We start from the raw sequence: 20932 nt of genomic DNA, 5'->3' as shown, positions 1-20932 counted from the left end.
GTGCTTTGCTGCATCAGTTATCACAGTAGTAAATAGAAGAGTCCCAGACTGATGGTTAAAACATGGTGTCATTTACAGCAGGAGTCCCCGACCACCCTTAAAAGTAAATGTGCATGTGCATCTGTATGTATATATGCTCCTGTACGTATACCTCACCAGAATGGCTGTAACAACCTTACAGATTGTTTTAGTCACAGGCCAACATCTACAACTACACACCAGTGACAGTGCATATATTTTGTGTATGATTATAGAACACAGAGTGGGAACCTCTTTCCTGTGAGGGACGTTTCACGTCCTTCATGGTCCATACTACCTTCCATGACACATATCATACAATCCTTTGTAATGCTCAGTAATCCTCAGCTCCAGACACTTACAGTATTAATCACACACATTCAGATGGTGTTGGGAGTGTTTATAAATGGCATAACCATCGACAACCTCACTGACATATTATTATTATGTTGTTGGTGTTTTTTTTATCTCATTTAGCTTTACTTTCCTTTGTTGCTCACAACTGTTCCTCTGTTTTACTTTACTTTGCTAAACAGACTCTAACCTGGAGCCCTTCACCACCTATGAGTATAGAGTGTGGGGCTGGAACAGCTTTGGACGAGGTTCTAGTGATGCAACAACAGTGACCACTAGTGAGGACAAACCATGGGGAGTGGTACCGCCCCGCTGGAGTTGCCCTGGTGAAAGAGATGACATCATCCAGTTGGATTGGCAAGCACCTGCCAGGCCTAATGGTGTGTATGTGTCTGCATGAGTGTATATCTCGTGTTTGGATGTTTCACTAGTAATAAAGAATTGCTAATGAATTCGATGTAGATGCATTTCTGTTTAAATAACTTCAGTAGAAGTCTATAGTTAACAGTGAGATCTTTTAAATATTGAGAAAAATTGATAATGATTTTCGAATTTTTTTCTAATGTTTCCTCTTTTTCCATTTTACCAGGTGTCATCACCCACTATGTCATACTGCGGGATGGAAAAGAACGTTACCGTGGCGATGAAAACAGATTCACTGATGTTGGTGGGATCGGGCCTTACCAAGAATATGGCTACCAGCTGAGGGTCTGTAACCGGGCTGGTTGTACTGACAGTACACAGGTAAGACTTATGTGTATGTTTGTGTCAGTGTTATTATGTCACCACTATTTTCTATCACAGTATCAGTTGATTTGAAGTGTATGGGCTTTACCCTATGTTTATAAATATAGTATTGTTTCTGCAGGAGCACTGAGGTTTTAAGGTGAGTTTCAGGGGTTGCTGGGATTTTGGAGCATGAAAAGCAAATATAAATCTTCAATAATACACTGAAAAAAGAAAATTGTTGAATCAACTTTAAAACATTACTTCAATTGGTCACACACAAATGACTTGAGTTTGTTCAAGTCGAAATTAACAAGTTATATGAACACGATTGATAACTTGAATTTGAAGAACTTCATTTGTTTTTTCAATTATTTTAAGTAACGTATGGTTTTGCTTTTGTCCAACTCTTCACTGTCATCATGGTTTTTTAATCTGAATGCAACCTGATATCTTGCTTTTGGCTTGATTGTAAATTCAGTATCGCGACCTCACCATATTTTTTCTTCCACGTGTCCAAATCTCATTCTGCAAGAAACTTAAAGCTTCATGCATCCGTCAGACCAGACAAATGAAGATTAATTTAAATCAGACAAATTAAATTTCCTTAAAACCCAGCCAATTGTATGACATAATCACTGAATTTGCAGCAATAGTCAACAGTGTTCAACCGGGATTCTCCTTCACAACTGTGTTAATACAAATGTGCAAGCACAACTTTTCCTTTACGCTTATCAAGGAGACATTTCTTTGACTTCCTACTTCACTCTGGATAAATTCAGGACAGAAACCTTGCAGCATCGGCCACTGCTCTGATCCATTGTTTGGTCAGTGGCCTTTCAGCTAAATGCCCTTTTACCCTCGCGTAAAAGTCGCCTCAGATGCTGAATTCCAAACACTGTTTACATCATAATTCAGGCGCTCAGTTGTTGTGCAAGTGATATTTTACACATTCTAAACTGACCTTTGTTGCTAAGAAATAACCGTGTGTGATGTTTCCACACTGTGTGCACTCTGTCCTGTTCCCGTGTCTGAACAAGTTGTTATGTAGCCTTGTTTCCGCTCTCCCCCTGTATGCGAGGCTTTGGATTTGCTGAGCCTACCTGATGTTTGTGATAGTGTCCATAATAGCTTCACACAGAACTCCCCCTGCTATCTCTCTGGCTGTAGCCGAGCTGATATCACCACAACAATTAATTTTTCCAGCTTAGAGGTGATGAAAGCTCACGTTGAAAACTGTCTTTCTGGCTCTTTTTTAAAGCTAATTTAACATCTCATTATTTTGATGAGCACATTCTTACGTAAATGGGGGTTCTAAATGTGAAATGTGTCACTAGAGGGGTTGTTGGATGATAGAGTGAGATGCAGATATAGTTGGTTAAATTAGTTATGAGGGGTTTATAGGTAAATTGATGACAGATTAAAATATACAATGAATGGAAGCTGGTGAGGATGATGGCATGAATGAAACAGGAATGACTGAATGAAGGAAGTGCCAGTGATCAAAGAGATAAAGGGAGAAAGAAAATTGTGCTTAATATTCGAATATTAATATTGGGTATTCTCGGTTTCCTCATATTTTTACTTTTTGATTCTGTTGATGTTTTAAGCATCAATGGCTGAGTGTATTGATCTGATTATTTATTTTCAGTCTTCACATTTGTATGGCAGGCTCCCTCAAAGATTCTCACATATTAATAACATTTTGTAATTAGGTTGCCATTTGTAAGCAGCCAGTAGTTTGTGTTGTCCTTACCATTAAAATTGTTTTATGGCTTGAGCAGCCAAAGCCCAAGTAGGTAAACCTGAGCAAAAGCAATGCTAGGGTGACCTTTCAGTACAACATAACTTGAACATTTATTTTAAAGCTACATGAAAAGACCATTAAGTGGCAGAAATACTCCGGGAAAACTTTACCGTGTTTCTGTCTTTGATAAGACAGGTCAACATGATTGATGAGTGAATGATGGTAACTAGATAGACAGTGATGGTGAGTGGACAGTTCAGCTCACCATGGCTCTCAGCATACTACAATACTACGATCAGGTTTGGCCAGAAACTGCAAAGATACAGTGTAGATATAAGCCCGGGTCACGTGGCCAAATACTAGGACAATAGGATTCAAGGACACCTTAAAGATGCTTTGTGTCAGAATAGTGTGGAGGGTGAGTAATAACTATTTTCAACACTACAGAAGCTTGTTAAGCAAGGATTAAACCTAGATTACACAGTGCACAAATGACATTCAGGTGAAATTACCTATCAAGCCAATAGGTCCAGCCACATGTGGTTAGGCTAAACAGATCCAATGTAGATGTAAGGCTGGATCAAGCTACCAAGTATTTGCACTTTGCTTGCATGAGATGAGGAGTTAAAGGCAACTAAAGATAATCAGATCATGGTTAGAAAATGATGGCACAACCTCATACCCACTACAGGCTCAAACATGATTTAAAACTAATACTTGGCTTCTGTAGGAAGATCCAACTTTTGGCGTATTTTACTCTGTATTAAAAATTGTCTATGGAATCAGCCTGGCTGGAAACTTGTAACTGAGGCCTACAAGACCATTCAGACCAAAAGGAGAACTCTGTATCCAGCACATATCCTCCTAACACCATAAGCACTTACACCACAAGCTCAATCTTCGTCCTCCATGTTCCCTCTCGCTGCCTCCCTGTCTCACACATACATACGTTCACTCAAACAAGCACACACACTCCCAGCAGAGGGTGGAACGGGAGTGAGTGAGTTGGAATTAGTTCGTACACCAGTGAAAATTGGCCAAACAGTCCCAATTATGGGATAACTTGGGCTAACCTAATACACCACTGCAATTACCTGGCATCAGCCCCCTCACGCACACAGGCATAGACAAACACACACAGGCACACACACAAACACACACCTGCTGTGACAACAGAAGGTACTGATCTAATACCGTTGGTCACTTAGAGAGGAGGGAGCAGCGATTGGTCCTCCTCCAGGTCTTCACATCCTTTTGTCCTGTTGTTTCTGCTATTTGTGTCCTGTCATTCCTCTGATCTTAACGCCAAACTCTCCACTCTTTTCTTTCTTAACCTCTCTCATCCTCACTCCATCCCATTGTTCAAACAACGGCTTCTCTTTTACAGCAATCATCATCTGGTGTCTAATATTCACCCTTCTCTCTTTTCTGCATGTCTCTCACAATCCCATTGTCCTCTGTCCCTCCATGTTTCTATTCCTTTTAGGAAGCTTTGATGAACAGTGTCCTAGTGAGGCATGTTTTCAACTATGTAGTTTTATGTTATATGAGTTAGAGCTGCACGATATATCGAAAATCTATTGTCATCGCGATACCAACGTGCTCTCTCTCTCTCTCTCTATTACACACACACACACACACACACACACACACACACACACACACACACACACACACACACACACACACACACACAGACAGTGTGTCAGACACATGTATAAACTCAGTCTGGGTAAAAACAACAGACTTTGTAAACTTAGTAGATGTATGGAGTGGGAGGAGATGGCGGCGCACTCCGTTTGGTGTGACGCAGTTGGTGCAGCGCACATTGCGAATGATAAAGACACAGAGAAGAGCATAACTGACAGAGCTGCTAAAAACTGATACAAAATGTATGAAAAGCTGTGCATGGCTCCCTGGTGTCTGCCCCAGACTTGGTGGCCCTGCGGCCGGGCTGTGAGCCTTTTCCTGGCTGTGGAGCTATCTATGGTCTCTGCCTCCTTAGCCAGGGACTGTTTAAGTTTATCTATCGCAAGTCATATTGTCATCGCAATATTTAACAACATTATTGCCTTAATATCGTGCAGCCTTAATCCCTAAGGTCAAAATATTCCACATGTCTTAATTTGATTATTGCATTCCAGTGAAGATTGGTGTCCATGTTAACATGTCTAATGTGAGCCAGTAAAGGGAACCCAGATTACCTTGGTGCATCTATCTCCTTAGCACCCACATTTGAGTATAATGTCACTGCATCTATATGCTGATCAAGTCAGAGTAAAGTTCACCAAAGTGCTGAAAGATAAGTTTACAAAGGTGGTTTATGGCTTTTATTTTGTTTACATTTGAGCAAAAATCTTGACAGACATCCGAGGTGACAGCACTCACTGACACTACACCTCTCCTGCATCTTACTTATCTTCTTCTTCCCTGCCTCCTTTGCTGTTGCCTCTCTTCCACCTCTTAACGTTTGTGTGCATTTATACCTGTGTGTGCACGTATGTGTGTGTCTACTTAGTTGTAGTAGCCGTGTTCTAATTGCATAGCACTGTGCGGGACAGGTGGGGGAAGTGCTAGTGACAGTCTATTAAGGCAGGATATCCCTGTTGCCGTTAGCAGCAGATTGCCCTGTGATTCTGTGGCCTCCACATTCACCCAGCGTTCACAGACGGCCAACAGCTACGAGGTGGTCACTCACAACCCTGTTTGAAAAAAGCTGTATTTTTATTATGATCTAAACATAGAAGAAAATAAGGGGTGGGGGGGTGCATGTTGTTTTGTTATGTTTTTCTTTTTGTAGCAGCTGGTAATACTACTGAGTGGAACCACCACAGCCATCATAATTAAAATGTTTATTCCAGGTTGCATTGCTGAAACAGCTTTCAATAGAATCCTTTGTCACACAGAAACACTCAAACAATGGAGTCTGTCATTAAGGCAGGGTATCCATACCCGCACCAGAATGGGTGATTGAATAGCTTTCTGCAGAGATAAACTGGAAACAACAAAGTGTTCTCTCACTGATATGCTGCTCTCGGTGAAGTTAGGAACGAGATAATAGCACATCCATATGTTGGTCAAATACGAAGATCTCATGATGCTTCAATAATATGCAATATTGTTTATTACCTCCACTAGGGTGGTTCTGTTTTTGTCCCTGTCCAGTGATTTGTTTGTAGGTTTATTATTAAAACTCATGAACATATTAGCACTTGATGGAAGGATGGGACATGGGCAAAGAAATAACACAATACATTTTAGCGTGGATCCAGACAAACAGGCAGATCCAGGATTTTTCCACTTTCTCTACCATTATGAGATAGTGTTTTTTTGACATATTCAGATTTCCCAGGGAATAATTGATGGATTTTGATGAAAAATTAAGTCACATTTAGGGAACTGACATCTTTAAGTGTGTGAAATTTGGTGCAGCTTGATTGAATTTAAGGGGACTGTTGGGCCTTGGTGGAGGTACAGTATGTGCTCGACTGAGTGCCATTCTAGTCTATGCTATATATAGTCATGAATTCTTCCTCGTTTTGGTCAAATGAAACTATGTTACTATCCACATTCTACTTTTCTGTTTTTATGCTTCAGGAGGCATTATGTTTCTGGTTTTCTGTACATATACATACACCATGTATATATACTACATCTGTCTGTCCATCCCATTCATGTGAACATAATATCTCAAGAACACTTTGAGAGATTTTTTTCAATTCTAGTACAAATGTTCAGTTGTAGTCAAGGACGAACTTTAAGAACGCAAGAGATTTCTCTCCAATTTTGCATGAATGTTCATTTAGACTCATGGATTAACTAATAAGACTTGGGTGGTCAAAGGTCAAGGTCACGGTGGCCTTACAATACATGTTTTTGAACTCTTGAACACAATATTTCAAGTCTGCCTTTAGGAAGTTTCTTCAAATTTTGACCAGATATCATTTGGATTCATGGAAACTTAACTGATTAGATTTCAGTAATCAAAGGTCAAGGTCACAGTGACCTCATGTGAATCTGGGAAAAAAACTGGAATCTGGAAACTGCACAGGTTGGCAGATGCATACAAGCACAGGGCCGTAATTTTTTGGGAAATTAATTACACCAGCAAGTTTTTATTACCTTAGAAAGAGGAGCCCTGAATCTGGATGCAGCTTTTTATTAGGTTGTGATTGAGTTAATTACATTCATAAATTACCACAGCAGAATTCCATCTGTTATCAGCCTCTTTCATTGTGTTATATTTTGGATTTTGTGCATGTGTTTCCCTCTGTTTGTATCTGTTTGTGTGTGTTTTCTATGACATGTGTGTCTGTGTGTGTTAAGGTGGTGGCAGTCACAGTCCAGGGGGTCCCAGAGGGCATACCGCCTCCGGTGGTAACAGCTGTAAGTCCGTCCTCTCTCCATGTGAGCTGGTCTGAACCTACTCGTCCCAATGGAGTCATACAACGGTACCATCTGAACCAGACCCGTGTTGGAACCATAGTGACACACACAGATACACCCAGAAATTATACTGTGACTGGTAAGATACTTGTTGTATCATGAGGTTACTATCTGCATACTTTTCTCTCCCTGTTTCTTCCTTTCTATCCTCTGCTTTGTTATCATCATCATCATTTTCCTTTCCTCGCCTTTCTCTTATTACTCTCCTATTCTCCATTATCACCCTTCTGTTTCTTTCTTTCTTTCCTGTCCTCCTCCTTTGATACTTCTCTTCACCTTTTGGTCTCTTCCTTTCCTTCTCACATTTTTCCCCTTCCTTTCACCTCCTCACCTTTTACCTCCCGCTACCCATCATCTTCTCCTCTCCTACACAACTCTACTTCTCCTCCTCTTCCTCTCTTCTTGCCTTTCCAACCCTCCCCCTTTCTCTCTATACCTTTGGCATGCATTTATTTATGTATGCTTGTCTGTGGAAGCCATCTAATGACTGAGTTGACACCAGATTCCCGTCGTACTCTCTCTGGTCCAACCCCTCACACAGACACAAACACACCCACATGCACACCGAGGTGCACACATGCATACGGACTTGAGAAAGCACAAACGTGAGTAAACAAACAGCACAGCAAAAGCAGTTTGAGTCCCAGCACTCTTGTAAAACACTCAGAAGTAAAGCAGGGGCACAAACACAAGTGTTGTGTGGAGTTAATATAATGTAGATCTGCACACAAACATGGTGTCGGGACCGGGTGATTTGTGAGTGTAGTTTTATCAGCCCTGAGGAGGCGCAGTGTTGCTGGCCCTCTGCCATCAGTGGGGGGGGCACACACACACAAGCACATACAGACACAAACATCTGCATGAAGCTCCGGTAAACAAATGTTAGTCGTCTGTACAAAATCAGAGCAGATTAGACACAGCAGAGAAATAACAGCAGAATATTATGACATAATGTGATCACACAAGACAGAACCAGACTGTTTTTTAGGACCAGAACAGTCCACTTAAAAGTATATCACATTTCTACATATAACAATAAGTGGTGACATCTTTTGAAGCGGAGACTCGTTGGAGCCGTCACAGCTCCTCTCTGCTCCGTCTTGGACTCGGACCAGGCATCGGCTTTGCCAGTAGCCAATAGACTATTCCCATGGTGCCTGTGGTTGGCTTGCATGGTCAGGAGTTGTGTGCACACAAGCACGTGTGTTTGTATGTGTAGGCATGAGGCAAAGCAAACAATGCCAAATAGAGATGGTAATGTGCTGTAATACTGTACCAGCCCCATGTGCCAGTGTAAGCAACCAGCATGCGTGTGTGAAATTCCCCTGTACCCCAGTGAGACACTGGAGAACCCTGCGTATTCAGCCAAAACCACACTCAGCTCTCTCTCTCTCTCTCTCTCTCTCTCTCTCTCTCTCTCTCTCTCTCTCTCTCTCTCTCCCTCGTCTCTCTCGCTCTCGCTCTCTCTCTTTCTGTTTCACTGTGATAAAGGATGAGAAATCAACTTAAAATGCAGGTTAATCAAACAGATTCAGTATTAGTTCAGTTTATGTTGACTAACAGGCTTTAAGTTCATTGCTGCTTGATTGAATTTTAATGGACTATTGGGCCTTGGCGTAGGTATGTGCTCTACTTATTTATATATATATTATATTTCGTATGTTCTTTTATTGGCTGTATGAAGTTTTTATTCATCTTATCTTATGTCTGTCTTTTACTCATTAACCCACACATCCCCATGCAGGCACATACACACAGATAGTACATATACGGACTCAAGTGTTCGTCTATGTTGTTCATATTCAGTGTTACTATAATGAATAACCACCAATAAATCACAGCTGTTGAAATACACAAACTATTTAGTAAAAAGTGAAACAGGAATAGAGGTGGGCGGAGGGAGAGCAATTTCACAAAAATTAGATAAGGAGTCACCAAAAAAAAACCTTTGACAAACTGAAGGAGTGAAAGATGCATTGCTGACATATTTTGAGGAGTGAAGGAGAAAGGGAGGAAGGAGTGGGACAGATGAAAAGGTGGATGGATGTAACTAAGTGTTTTCAGTGAAATATGAACAGAAATAATTGCCGCGCTACACCCTCATCCTTAATGTTTAATACGCCATTATTCATCTTCTCTGCATCTGTGCGACGGATCTCGCCACTTTCAGAGACAGACACTCAAAGAGCTCACACACACACTCAGTCACTCATGCACAGAAACTGGAGTAATGTGATTTTTTCTTTTGGCCACAAAATGTCGATCTAAGAGTGAATCACAGTGTAACTTATGTGATGTGATGAATGGCGTATCCGTAGGGCCAAAGACAGATGTATCAAGACAACTTTTATTCATTCATGTGTATCACTCACGATAAACAAGTCTTATTATTTTAAATTATGAAACAGAAAAAGTAAAACAGTGCATTTAATTGAGAGGACCTGTTGCTTTATTTTAGAGGTATAGTTAAAAAATGTCACCCTTTAGGCTTTAAGCACCCAAGTAATTCAGATATTTTAGACATTTGTGGTTTTCTTTGGTCTATAAAATGCAATTTTAGACATGCAATAAGGATGCAACTGTAACAGTGCAGGTGTGGTGCTTCAATAAGCATTGAATCATGTCTCTATGGCCCTAAAATCAACATTTATGTAAAGAATAGTTTCGCTTCTTCTAACTGATTAAGCTGGTGCCTCCATGATGTCAGGATCTAAAAATATTAAAAACAAATGTTGTTGCTTCTTTTATTTCCTGTTTATCAACATTTGGCCTCAGGAGAAGCAAGAAATAGACTCTTATTAATGGCGGTTTTCACATTTGTGAACAGAGACACTTCACTGAAAGAATTAAGCACTACTGTACAAAGACACCCCATGTGAATCGATATTAAGTATTGCTATCATTAGCTCACAATGAATTATTGCCTGCAATTATATAGATTATGGCATTAATCATGTGTTTAATTGGTCTTTTGTAGGCTCATTATTAATTCAGAACAGCAGGGAATAGAGTATGTTCTTTTATTTATTAATGCCTTTCCCCCACAGTCCGTGCTCTGATTGGTCCATGGTATAGGTGTAGGCATGTAGACACGGGGAAAGGAGGAGAGGTGATAGAAAACAACCTTTCTTATCATGTATCGGTTCTGAATCTGTCAAAAGTGAAATACGTCGGGTCCATGTTACTCAGCTGTGTCGATTCTGTCAAAACTCTTTCTCCTGTTCAGGCCCCAACTCTGTTTTACCTCTGTTGTCTTCATGAAGGAAACGGACAGAGATGTAGTCAGAGAACAAGATAGAGGAAGATGTTTTTTCTCAGGGTCAACAGATGAAAAGAGACAAAAACAAGCACAAATAGATACATATTTTCATATTTACTTGTAAATTTAAGATAAAATAGTTTCCTCTGAAAATACTAATGGGATTGATATAGTACTGAATTTTCTTTTCAGTTGAAAAATCTAGCTTAAAAAAAATAGATTTTAGAAATATATTATTAAATGATCAACATAGTTAAAATAAGAATTTAAGCTCTGCATCTCAACAAAAACACATTAATACTATTTTTGCTGTCTGACCTCATCTGTTTGTACAATCTAATATATTTTACGTGTGTGTGTGTCTGTGTGTGTTTGTGCGTGCGTGCGTGCGTGCGTGCGTGCGTGCGTGCGTGCGTGAGAACCTGATCTCATTGTTCCATTCCAGACGGTCTCTGCATTAGGGAGCCACAGACAGGAAGTCAAACTCTTAATTATTTAGAGGAGGTGTTATCAAAGCTCTGTCCTAACTCTCTTTCTCTCTCCCTCTCTTTCTGTGTTTTTTTTTCTTTCATTTTCTTGCTTGTTCCTGATGCGTCTGTTCTTTCAGTTTATGGAGCAATTTAAGAAGTTTTTGTTATTGTCTCTTCTTCTTTTCTTTCTTCGACAGAATGTCTGATCTCTCTATCTTGTACTCCATTGTTTCTTCTCTTTCTCTCTCAGCCTCTTTCATGTCTTTCTCGGCTGACCCCACATTCTCACTCTCTCTCTCTCTCTGCTCTTATTCTCTTGCACCGCGTTCCTTACATCTCTCTCTCTCTCTCTCTCTCTCTCTATCGCTCTCTCTCTCTTTCTCTCTCTCTCCTTCTCTGTCTGTGTGTGTACCAGCTAACTGGAATGACACTGCGGCCTGTGCCCACCATCCGATCATATTCTCTAATGCACACAGGACTCAGCAAACTGTCAATAAAATACTGTTTCAAATCAGTTATTTTTACTGCCCCGCAGCAACACTCTCTCTTACACACACACAAACACTTACATACTGTTGAGATAATGAAGTCCACAACAATTCTCTTGTTTTTTGTTCTTTTCACCTGGAAACTTTGACTCTTTACTTACATGTAAGCACCAACTTTTTACTCTCTATCCGCCAAAGTTTCTGCTTCTCTCTCTGTCTTATACACGGACAGGGACTAACCTCCACTGGGTCCGGCTCTTACGATGACAGTTACAGCCTGGTTTTACTCCGTGCTGGTGAGCCGCTGGCTGCTCACATCAGAACTCCCTACACCGGTTTTTCACCTCCCGGTGATCACTGTTAAAATGATTGAAGCTTCCTCTGTCTCTCAGTAATCAAGCACATAACAACACATGCATGGTATGAATGGTTATACGCACATTTGGGAATGTGCACACACACACACACGCACAGTTTCTCTCCTTTTCTGTCGTTCAATGTGTACACACACACACACACACACACACACACACACACACACACACCATTGTCGTCTTGGTGGTGTTTCTCCAGCAGAACAACACTGCCCTCTTCAGGTGGAGTGTCAAACATATCTAAAACACTTCAGAGGGGTTTGTGTGTGAGTTTGCATGCATCTGCATATGTATTAGATGAGAAGTACAATTGTGCTTTGTTTAATTAACATTTAGGATTGTATGACATGGAGTGGTTGGAGAATCAGCGGATGCTTCAGAGATTTTTTTGGGCCAGTAAGACTCAGTCTCTGACTCTGTGCTTATTTCATTAAAGGTAGAACAGATAAATCAACTTTTACAAGCATGTTCTTTGATCAGTCAGCTGCACTTCCTGAACTAAATTCTCGCTGCAATTAATATAGGAGACAGGTCATTTTTGGTTATTTTGTTTATGCCCACATTTTAATCAGTTCTGAAGCCATTGCTTCATGTCTTCTTTGCCCCATAAAGTTGTCTACTAGCGGTCTGGGGTCAAAATATTACAGCCCAGTTGTCTGCACTGTTGTCGGCCCAGCTCTGAGTCTCATAGGGACATACTGTCTGTCTGTCTGAAAATGTACTGAAGGGTAAGTGCTTTATTCAGTGTTGCAACAAATGACATCAGTTGCAATGTAGATATCATTTACTCTGCTAGAGTGCACACATGCATATACACACGCTTAGTTGCACAGTTAAATAGTGTAACAGAGCCTTACGCTTCCACACTAGTACTTTCGTATGGCTGGCAGATTTTCTTTATTTAACCCGAACACAGGGCAACATTGTCGGAACATTTGCACACACACACACACACACATGCACATTGATCAGAGGTTGGGTTAAGCATGGCAGGCTGCAAGGCATGTTAAGCAGGCAAAGCAGTAGAAAGAGACGTGAGGAAGCCGTGTTGAAGCACTCCACTGTGCATTAGTGGTGCCTGTGTGTGGGTCTGTCACCTTTTGAGATAAGTTCAGACTAAAGGCAGTTAAATGGAGATAGTTTGTCTTCATTTAATGACAAAAAAATAAATACATTTTTATTCAAAGAAAGAAAAAGTTTATTTTTGGTCAATGGTTAAGGGTGTGTGTGTGTACACGACTGTGCATGTGTTCGTGCGTGTGGGTGTATGTCCGCTGTCGTCAACACAGGATGGGTAGTGACGTGTCTAAGCCACAGCAGCTGAGTCACACAGTAGGTGTCCCGGTCTGTCTTTCAACCTCCAAATACACACAGCAGGAAATAACAATAGATCATTTATATTATTGGCAAAATCATATTTAAATAAATTTTTTTATGAGTGGTCATTTTTCTCCGCTAAATTATAGGTATTGTACTTTTATGTAATCCTTTCATGATATCATGTCGTAGTTAAGAGTCCCCCACTGTCCTTCGTTACTAAACATACAAAGGTAGAGCCAATTCTCTTTTATTTGAAAATAGTTTTTTAGTAAGTATTTTTTGGCCTTTAGTAGATATTTCTAAATATTAAAATTCTATATAATCCATCAGAAATCCTTAATGATATAAAATATTTATTCCCTAACCTAAAATAGTGCAGAATTACAGAATTCCACACAGTGTATTATGCAGTGCCAAAGACAGTTTTTGCAGTCATCCTTTTTGAAATAGACGTTTCACTCCCTTCATTTTCCTTTGAATTTGATTTGTAAGCTGTTGTAGCCTGTCAGCTAAGTGAATGACCATAAAATATCCAGTCAACCCCCACAACAGCATTAAGGATTTGCATCCATCCATTCATCCTCATCCATCCACTTTACATTAGGAACCAGGCGGGAAGCATATGTGAAGGGAAAAGCCAGAAACTGGTTCTAACTTAAGTTACAATATGTAGGATATTTGAGCAACTTTCAGTATTTAAATCTTAATATAATACATGCAATATCACACCCAAATCAGAGTTCCTGTGGTTGCAGTTAAAGCACCATTCAGTCCCTATGTGATTTCTTTTAGACTGCATAGCAGGTGCCTATAAATAAATCATGTCTGGACGCTGTAGCCTAAACACATACCAAGGTATCATAATTATCATAGATCAAAAGCTGATGACATTACAGCGTTGGACCGGTCCTATCCCATGTCAGTTCCGCGGCTGCCCATCTTTACGTTGTTTCATTATTGAGTTATGGCATGCATAATTTAACACCGACAGATATGGATCCATCCGTTGAGAGAGTGTGGAAAGAACAGAGGGAGGGAGAGTGATACAGAGAGAGAGAAAGAAAGAAAGCCGTCAGGAAGCGAGCGATTGATACGGGCTGAGAAGGTTTTTCCCTCCATCTCTCTCTCTCTCTTTCTCTCTCTCTCTCTCTCTCTATCTTTTATTTCAGTTTGTCTTTTCTTCCACTTTGTCTCCGAACACTATACATCCCTCTGTCCATTGCATTTAATGGAAACTGTATAGTTGTGTGTGGTTAATTGATTATTGATCCTCTTGTGATTTTTGTAGTGTATATTAATACACGTTTGTGTGCTACAGGTTTGCTGCCATACGCAGACTACAGTTTTGTCCTGGTCGCCTGCACAGCAGTCGGATGTGGCAGCAGCTCACCTTCCACAGGACGCACGCTGCAAGCCTCGCCTGCTGGTATACGCACGCAGGCACACACACGCACACTCTTTTTTATATATATATATATATTTTACTGGAAAAACTTTTAACATTGTTCTAAATATATAATTGGATCATTAAATAGATTTCACGTCCAAATCAATATTACCACTTTCACGTTGTGTGTTTTTTGATAAATATTTTTTTATTTCTTCTTTTAGATAAATTCCTCTTCCTGTCCACTTTTCTCACTTCTCTTCTCCCGCTGCTCTCCTTTTTTGAATCCTCCCCCTCTCTTGTCCTTCTTTGGTCTCCCTTTACCATATCGCCCTACACTTCACCTTTCTCTCTCTGTCTCTCCTCGTCCTCACTGTTGGCAGTGGAATTAAGCCTTGTTTTGTTTTTCCTGACTAAAATTGCTTTATGGATTTTTATTTATTGAAAAACCACAATCATGATAATTTTTCCTCTTTTCATCCACTTCTCTCTCTCTCCCTGACTTTGCCTTCTATCTTGTCTCACTCCACTGTTCTGATCTTTTCCTTCCACATTAGTTTTCTTATTTTTCCCATCTTCCTCACTCGGCTTCTTTTACATATTGTTTCTCCTATTGCACATTTATCTCTCCTCTTCTGTGTCAGTATTTTTGCTGTTCCTTTTCCATTTAAATATCTCATTCTTTCCCTTTGTGCTCCTTACTATTGGATCTTTTGTCTTTCACTCTATTTATTTTTGTAAGGGCCTTTTATTTTTTTTATTCTTTAAGCACCTCCTCTCCTCCGCTCCCCACCCTTATCCTTGTGTCTCAATGTCAGCCACAATGCCACCACATCATTTTATCTCAAATATATCTGTCTGTGCCATTGGAATTAACATATTTGCTACATGTTTGTGTTTCTATATTGGTAAACAATTCCATCTTAATTAAAATGCATTAAATTAAAGTCTTTTGTGTCCAAATAATTGGAATTCTTTAATATTGAATTTCACGTTTCCAATCACATCTTCTCCCGTGCTTTTGATTTTATTCTAATCTCAGTCACAGTGAAAATTAAGTGTTGCCTGAATGATTTAATAATCTCTTTTTTTACAATAGTAAATATTAGTGATCTTGGTCACAAGGCACCATGTACTACTCGCTAAGTAAAGAAAAATACTTTAGATCTGCTATTGAACACTTTGGTACCAGGAAAGAAAAAGACTTGATCTACTTTACTTTTCAGGCAGCACCATAATAATCTTATTTGAAATAAACAGAAGATAAACTGTGTCGTTAGAATGAGCTGCAAGAGATTCATTCACAGTTCACGGTTATAATAAGAGTCATAATAAGAATTTGATTGATGTACTTCATCGATACCAAACTGGGAAATTCCTGTGTTACAGCAGCAAGGTATCAGGCACATAAAACACCATACAACATTTAAAGAAAGAACTTGTGCCATATACCAAAAAATATAAAGAATATAAAATATAAGAATGTACATGATATAAGAAGAATGTAGTAATAATATAATTGTAATTATTTAACATGCAATTAAAGTAATATTGCTCATGCCCTTCTCTTCTTCCCCTCTTTGCTTCTCTAGGTGTTTGGTCGAGGCCCAGACACTTGATAATGAACACATCTACAGTGGAGCTGTACTGGGATCAACCGTCGCAGCCTAATGGACATATCTCCCAGTTCAGACTTAAGAGAGACGGTCACACTATTTTTACTGGAGACCACCGTGACCAGAATTACACTGATGCTGGACTCCTGCCAAACCGCAGGTGGACATCATGCACTCCCACGCTTTTTACACACACACACACACACGTGAATGCAAACATGTACTGAAGTGTGTGTAGAAGCCGCACATGCATAAACACACTTCACTTGTAGCTTCGTAATTAATCATTCCTTTAATTCCTAATTTTTTCCCATTTGTGCCTGCACATGGGTGTTTGTGTGTGTTTATATCAGGGTCACCCTGTTTTGAAAGCTCTCCTATTGTCTCTCTCTCTCAGGACTGCACTCTGTATATGTCTGTTTGTGTCATTTAATGAGCAAATATTTGATATAGCAATGACAGACGCAAACATTACCACACACACGCACATGCATTAAAATCACAAATCAGATCTGGCTTTTTGCTTACAGACAGCACTGGAGCGTAGATTTTATTTATCTGTTTGTTTTCATTTAACCTTTACTAATCCGTGTCTTTTTTCCTAAGATGGATTTTCTGTTTTAATTATGGGGGTGTAAAATGATACCCTCTCTCTCCTCACCTTCCCTCCTCTTCTGTCTTCCCCCCTCTCTCTCTCTCTCTCTCTCTCTCTCTCTCTCTCTCTCTCCTCAGCCCTCTCTCTCTCACTCCGCGGCCCTCTCTCTCTCCCGAGACAATTTCTCTTTACCCCAAATAGAATTCTCGGGATAACACCCTGCAGTACTCCAATCTCCTCTGTGTGTGTGAAAGAGAAAGAGAAAGGAAGGGAGGAAGAAGATAGGACTGTATGTGTGTGTGACGTTTAATTTTCCCTAATTCCAGATAGTCTGCCAGAAGGCATTTCCGTCCCGACCCTTCGCTTCTCATCACTTGTCTTGCTCCCTATTCACTTCTTTCCCCTCTCTCTCTCTCTCTGCCTCCCCTCATGTCCTTCCCCTCTTACCTCATTCCCTTCCTCCTTCCCTTCTTTTCCCAATTTAGTCCTGCACCAAGAATTACACAGGGAGCACCGGCCCCATTATCCAGGCACACTTGTGTGTGTGTCTTGGCTTTCCTGTGTGTGTGTTCCCACGCATGCCTCTTTGTGTGTGTGCATGTGTCTGTGCGTGAGACTGCTCAAAGTGGCCATTGATTATTTATGACAATGTTGATTAGCTGTCACTTTGCTTCGGCAGCCCAGGAAGTGTCTAAGATGACGAGAGAATTAACCTATTCCCTCTGGCTGGCCCCGCAGGACACACACACACACACGCACGCACACACACACACAACCACAGTCAAACAGATGCAAATGCCCCACTCATCAATTACCTACCTCGCACACACACAGTATTTTACTTTTGATATCCCAAGGCGGTGTTTACATTGAAGTAAATATCTTCTAGTGATGAAGTGTTAAAATTCATTCTCCCACTGAAACCTTATGCCATGATAAAATTCTCACCCTCCATCACACTCAGTCTCTCACTGCGTCACTCTCTTCCTGTCATGATCTCTATCACTATCTCTCTTTCCTTCTATCTCTCAGTTGGTCTCTCAGTGAGGTGCATTTATTTATGTTTGTGTGTGTGTGTGTGTGTGTGTGAGAGTAACATATGAGTACTTTTAACACCTTTTCTTGACTGCATTCTAACCCAGTGCAGATGTGCTAATGGCCTCCTGTTTAAAACGCCTGGCGCAGGAACAATAACCCAACGCTGCTGCCTATTAATGCATGTGTGCCGGAGTTTATAGCAAATTAAAGGCTTTTAATGTTAAATGGTGGCCCACTTACACAGCTAATGTAAGCTTTAGCACCAGCCAGCCACGCGCTCTTAAAAGGGAAATCTATCTTATGATGTCATGGGCGGCAGAGGTACAGAGTGGATCGAGAGAGGCAACAAGACGAATGAAAGAGAGAGAGAGAAAGGTGTATGATGGAGAAGGAGAAAGATTGGGCCTCAAGTGTAGTCACTGTATCAGCGCGCGCACACACACACACACACACACACACACACACACACAGCCGTATCGACACACATTCCTGAAGTTTGCAGGGGACAGTGATTTCTTTGTGTTCGTCTTTCTAGAGTTGTGTCTCTAGAGTTCTTTCTCGAGATTCTTTTGGATAATTTTATTATTATTAATATTTATCCGAACTATCTGTAAATCACAACGCTGAAGCTTAGGAGTCAAAGATTTTTTTTAGGTATTGCCACGGAACATTCAACTAACTCATTTATAATGAAAGGTCCATAGCAAAGAACAACCTGCAACTGCAGTCAGTGCACTATGTGGTGGTCCAGGCCAAATACAAAATGATCCAAATAGAGTTTAATTGTCATGTTCAGGAAACAGTTTGAGATGATTTTAACTTTGTGACATGATGCTGAAGAAACTGTTAGAAGATAAGGAAGTAGGCTGTAGATTTCAGACCATGATTGATTGGTGTTAAGGGGCTCAAAGTGTGCCAAGAGAACATTCCCCACACCATTACACCACCACCACCACCATGCGTGGGCTGTTGACACAAAGCAGGCTGGGTCCATAGATCCATGCTGTTAATGCCAGGCTCTGACCGTGAGTCCCCCAGTAGAAATCCAGATTCATCAGACCAGGCCATGTTTCTCCAGTCTTCGTCTGTGCAGATTTCATGACCCTGTGTCAACTGCAGCCTCAGATTCTGTCCTGTCTGACAGGAGTGGAATCTGACGTCTGCTCTCGTATACTCCATAAGGTTTGATGTTTTCATTCTGCAATGCTTTTCTGCTCACCACAGGTATAAAGAGTGGTTATCTGAGCTACCTCAGCCTTTTCCTCTCACTTCATCATCAACAAGACCCCTCTTTGACAATCTCTTTGCTTCTTTACCCCTTTACCCTTCCATCTCTTCAGGTATGTGTATGAGCTGGAGGCCAGTACAGGGGGTGGGACGGGTGTGAGTGACAAATATGTGATTCAAACTCCAGCTACGTGCCCCACTGGGATTCCAACCCCCCACAATGTGACAGTGTCAGGCCCCCGCACCATCTCCCTAGCCTGGACCCCTCCTGGTGAGTAGAGATCTAAATGGGATGGATGGATGGATGGATGGATGGATGGATGGATGGATGGATGGATGGATGGATGGATGGATGGATAAAGCCTGTGTTCAGTTTTAACATTTAGCAGGTACACATTATAATTCAGACATTTAGGCTCATCTAGTATCTTCACTTTATCATGGAGACTCTTATTTGTAGGAAGCACTGATAATATTATAAATAGAAAGCAATGGGAATTTTCAGTGGTGGAGCACACAAAGAACCAGTGGATTCCTCCACTCTCACCAGTGTTGTTTGGAAGCTTCATTAACCAATCACTTCTGTTAATGACTGCACAAACTCCAGATGTTGCCGTGGCATTATGGGTAATTTGCCGTCATACTCATTTCAGTGTTTCAAATCTGTTTTGAGATGCAGAGACTGCATTTGAAACCCTATAGACTGTATATAAAGATGGACGACACGACTGCTCCCCAAATGTGAAGCCAAGGTGTCTTGATCGCCCCCTGGTGGCTGGCTGCAATGAAGGTCATACACCCTGCCTCCTCCATGTTCATGAATGAGACACGGATCAAACTATAAAGCCCATGTCAAATATATTTTTTCTTAAAGATGTTTTTTGTCATTTTAGGTTGTTCTTACAACACTTAATTTTACAACACTAAAGTTTGTTTTTAATTAGTTATTGTAGGAAGAAGTGGAGAGGCATTGTCCATCTTTATATACAGTCTATGATAAACCCACAGAATGACAAGCATGAACCAGAAACTAGAAACAGTTACATGTGATACATATAGTGTCAAAATTCTATATCAAGTTATTAAAATCATTCAGTAAAGTCACAATACTAAAATATGGCCTGTCACATTTACTGGAGCTTTACGAGACAACAAAAAATAGTCACTATATTAAACTTGAGAGACGTTTTTTTTCCTGCATGTGAATAAATTCATCAGACTGCAACCAAGACCCTGACGAGTAGTTTTCCATTCACCTTCTGGCCTCTCAGGACCTGGACACACACACACACACAGGCACACACACACACACACACAGGCACACACAGGCATACATGAGCATACACTTAGGGCTGAGTTGCATGCTTATGGGGCAGTGATTGTCTGCCCTAACCCATCTATCATTGACTATTACTCTCTCATTAGGCTGATTTCCTATCTCAGAAACCGCTTATAGGGCCAACTAGCAAAGACTCTTCACTGTGTGTGTAGGTGTGTGCGTATTTGTGTGTGTGTGTTTTTGTCTTTTGTTTCCGTATATTTGTGATTGTGTTTATGCATGCATCCTTATACGTGTGTATTTGAGATCGTGAGTGTGCGTGCATGTGTGCATATGTGTGTGCATGTCATTGTGGAGATATTTCCATAGGCAGGCCTATTCTATCGTCATTACGGGTTGATTTTAAAGGTGAGGAAATATCGGCTGGGTTCTCACGCTTGGTTAACTCCCTGAGCCCAGAGTCTGGAGTGTTTTCGACTTGTGTGTATGTGTATGTGTGCGTGCCTGACTCTCTGACAGGGTGTCTGTATGTGTACGTAAATGCACGTGTGTGTTTGTGTCTTCATATGCATGCACTAACTGCCAAAA

General features: G+C 40.7%; 1 protein-coding gene across 1 annotated transcript in view; it reads left to right on the top strand.

The window, feature by feature from the left end:
- ush2a (Usher syndrome 2A (autosomal recessive, mild)) overlaps positions 1-20932 on the top strand; it is a 198354-nt gene that overhangs the window by 143362 nt on the left and 34060 nt on the right. Inside the window, exons 64-69 of the mRNA XM_047341236.1 lie at positions 555-752; positions 962-1116; positions 7172-7370; positions 14521-14628; positions 16182-16365; positions 19179-19336. Of these exons, the coding sequence (XP_047197192.1) occupies positions 555-752; positions 962-1116; positions 7172-7370; positions 14521-14628; positions 16182-16365; positions 19179-19336 (1002 nt within the window). The remainder of the gene's footprint in view (positions 1-554; positions 753-961; positions 1117-7171; positions 7371-14520; positions 14629-16181; positions 16366-19178; positions 19337-20932) is intronic.

This window comes from Hippoglossus stenolepis, chromosome 1, assembly GCF_022539355.2.
Source record: "Hippoglossus stenolepis isolate QCI-W04-F060 chromosome 1, HSTE1.2, whole genome shotgun sequence".
Taxonomy (NCBI): Eukaryota; Metazoa; Chordata; class Actinopteri; order Pleuronectiformes; family Pleuronectidae; genus Hippoglossus; species Hippoglossus stenolepis.
This window is presented reverse-complemented; position numbering and strand designations above follow the sequence as displayed.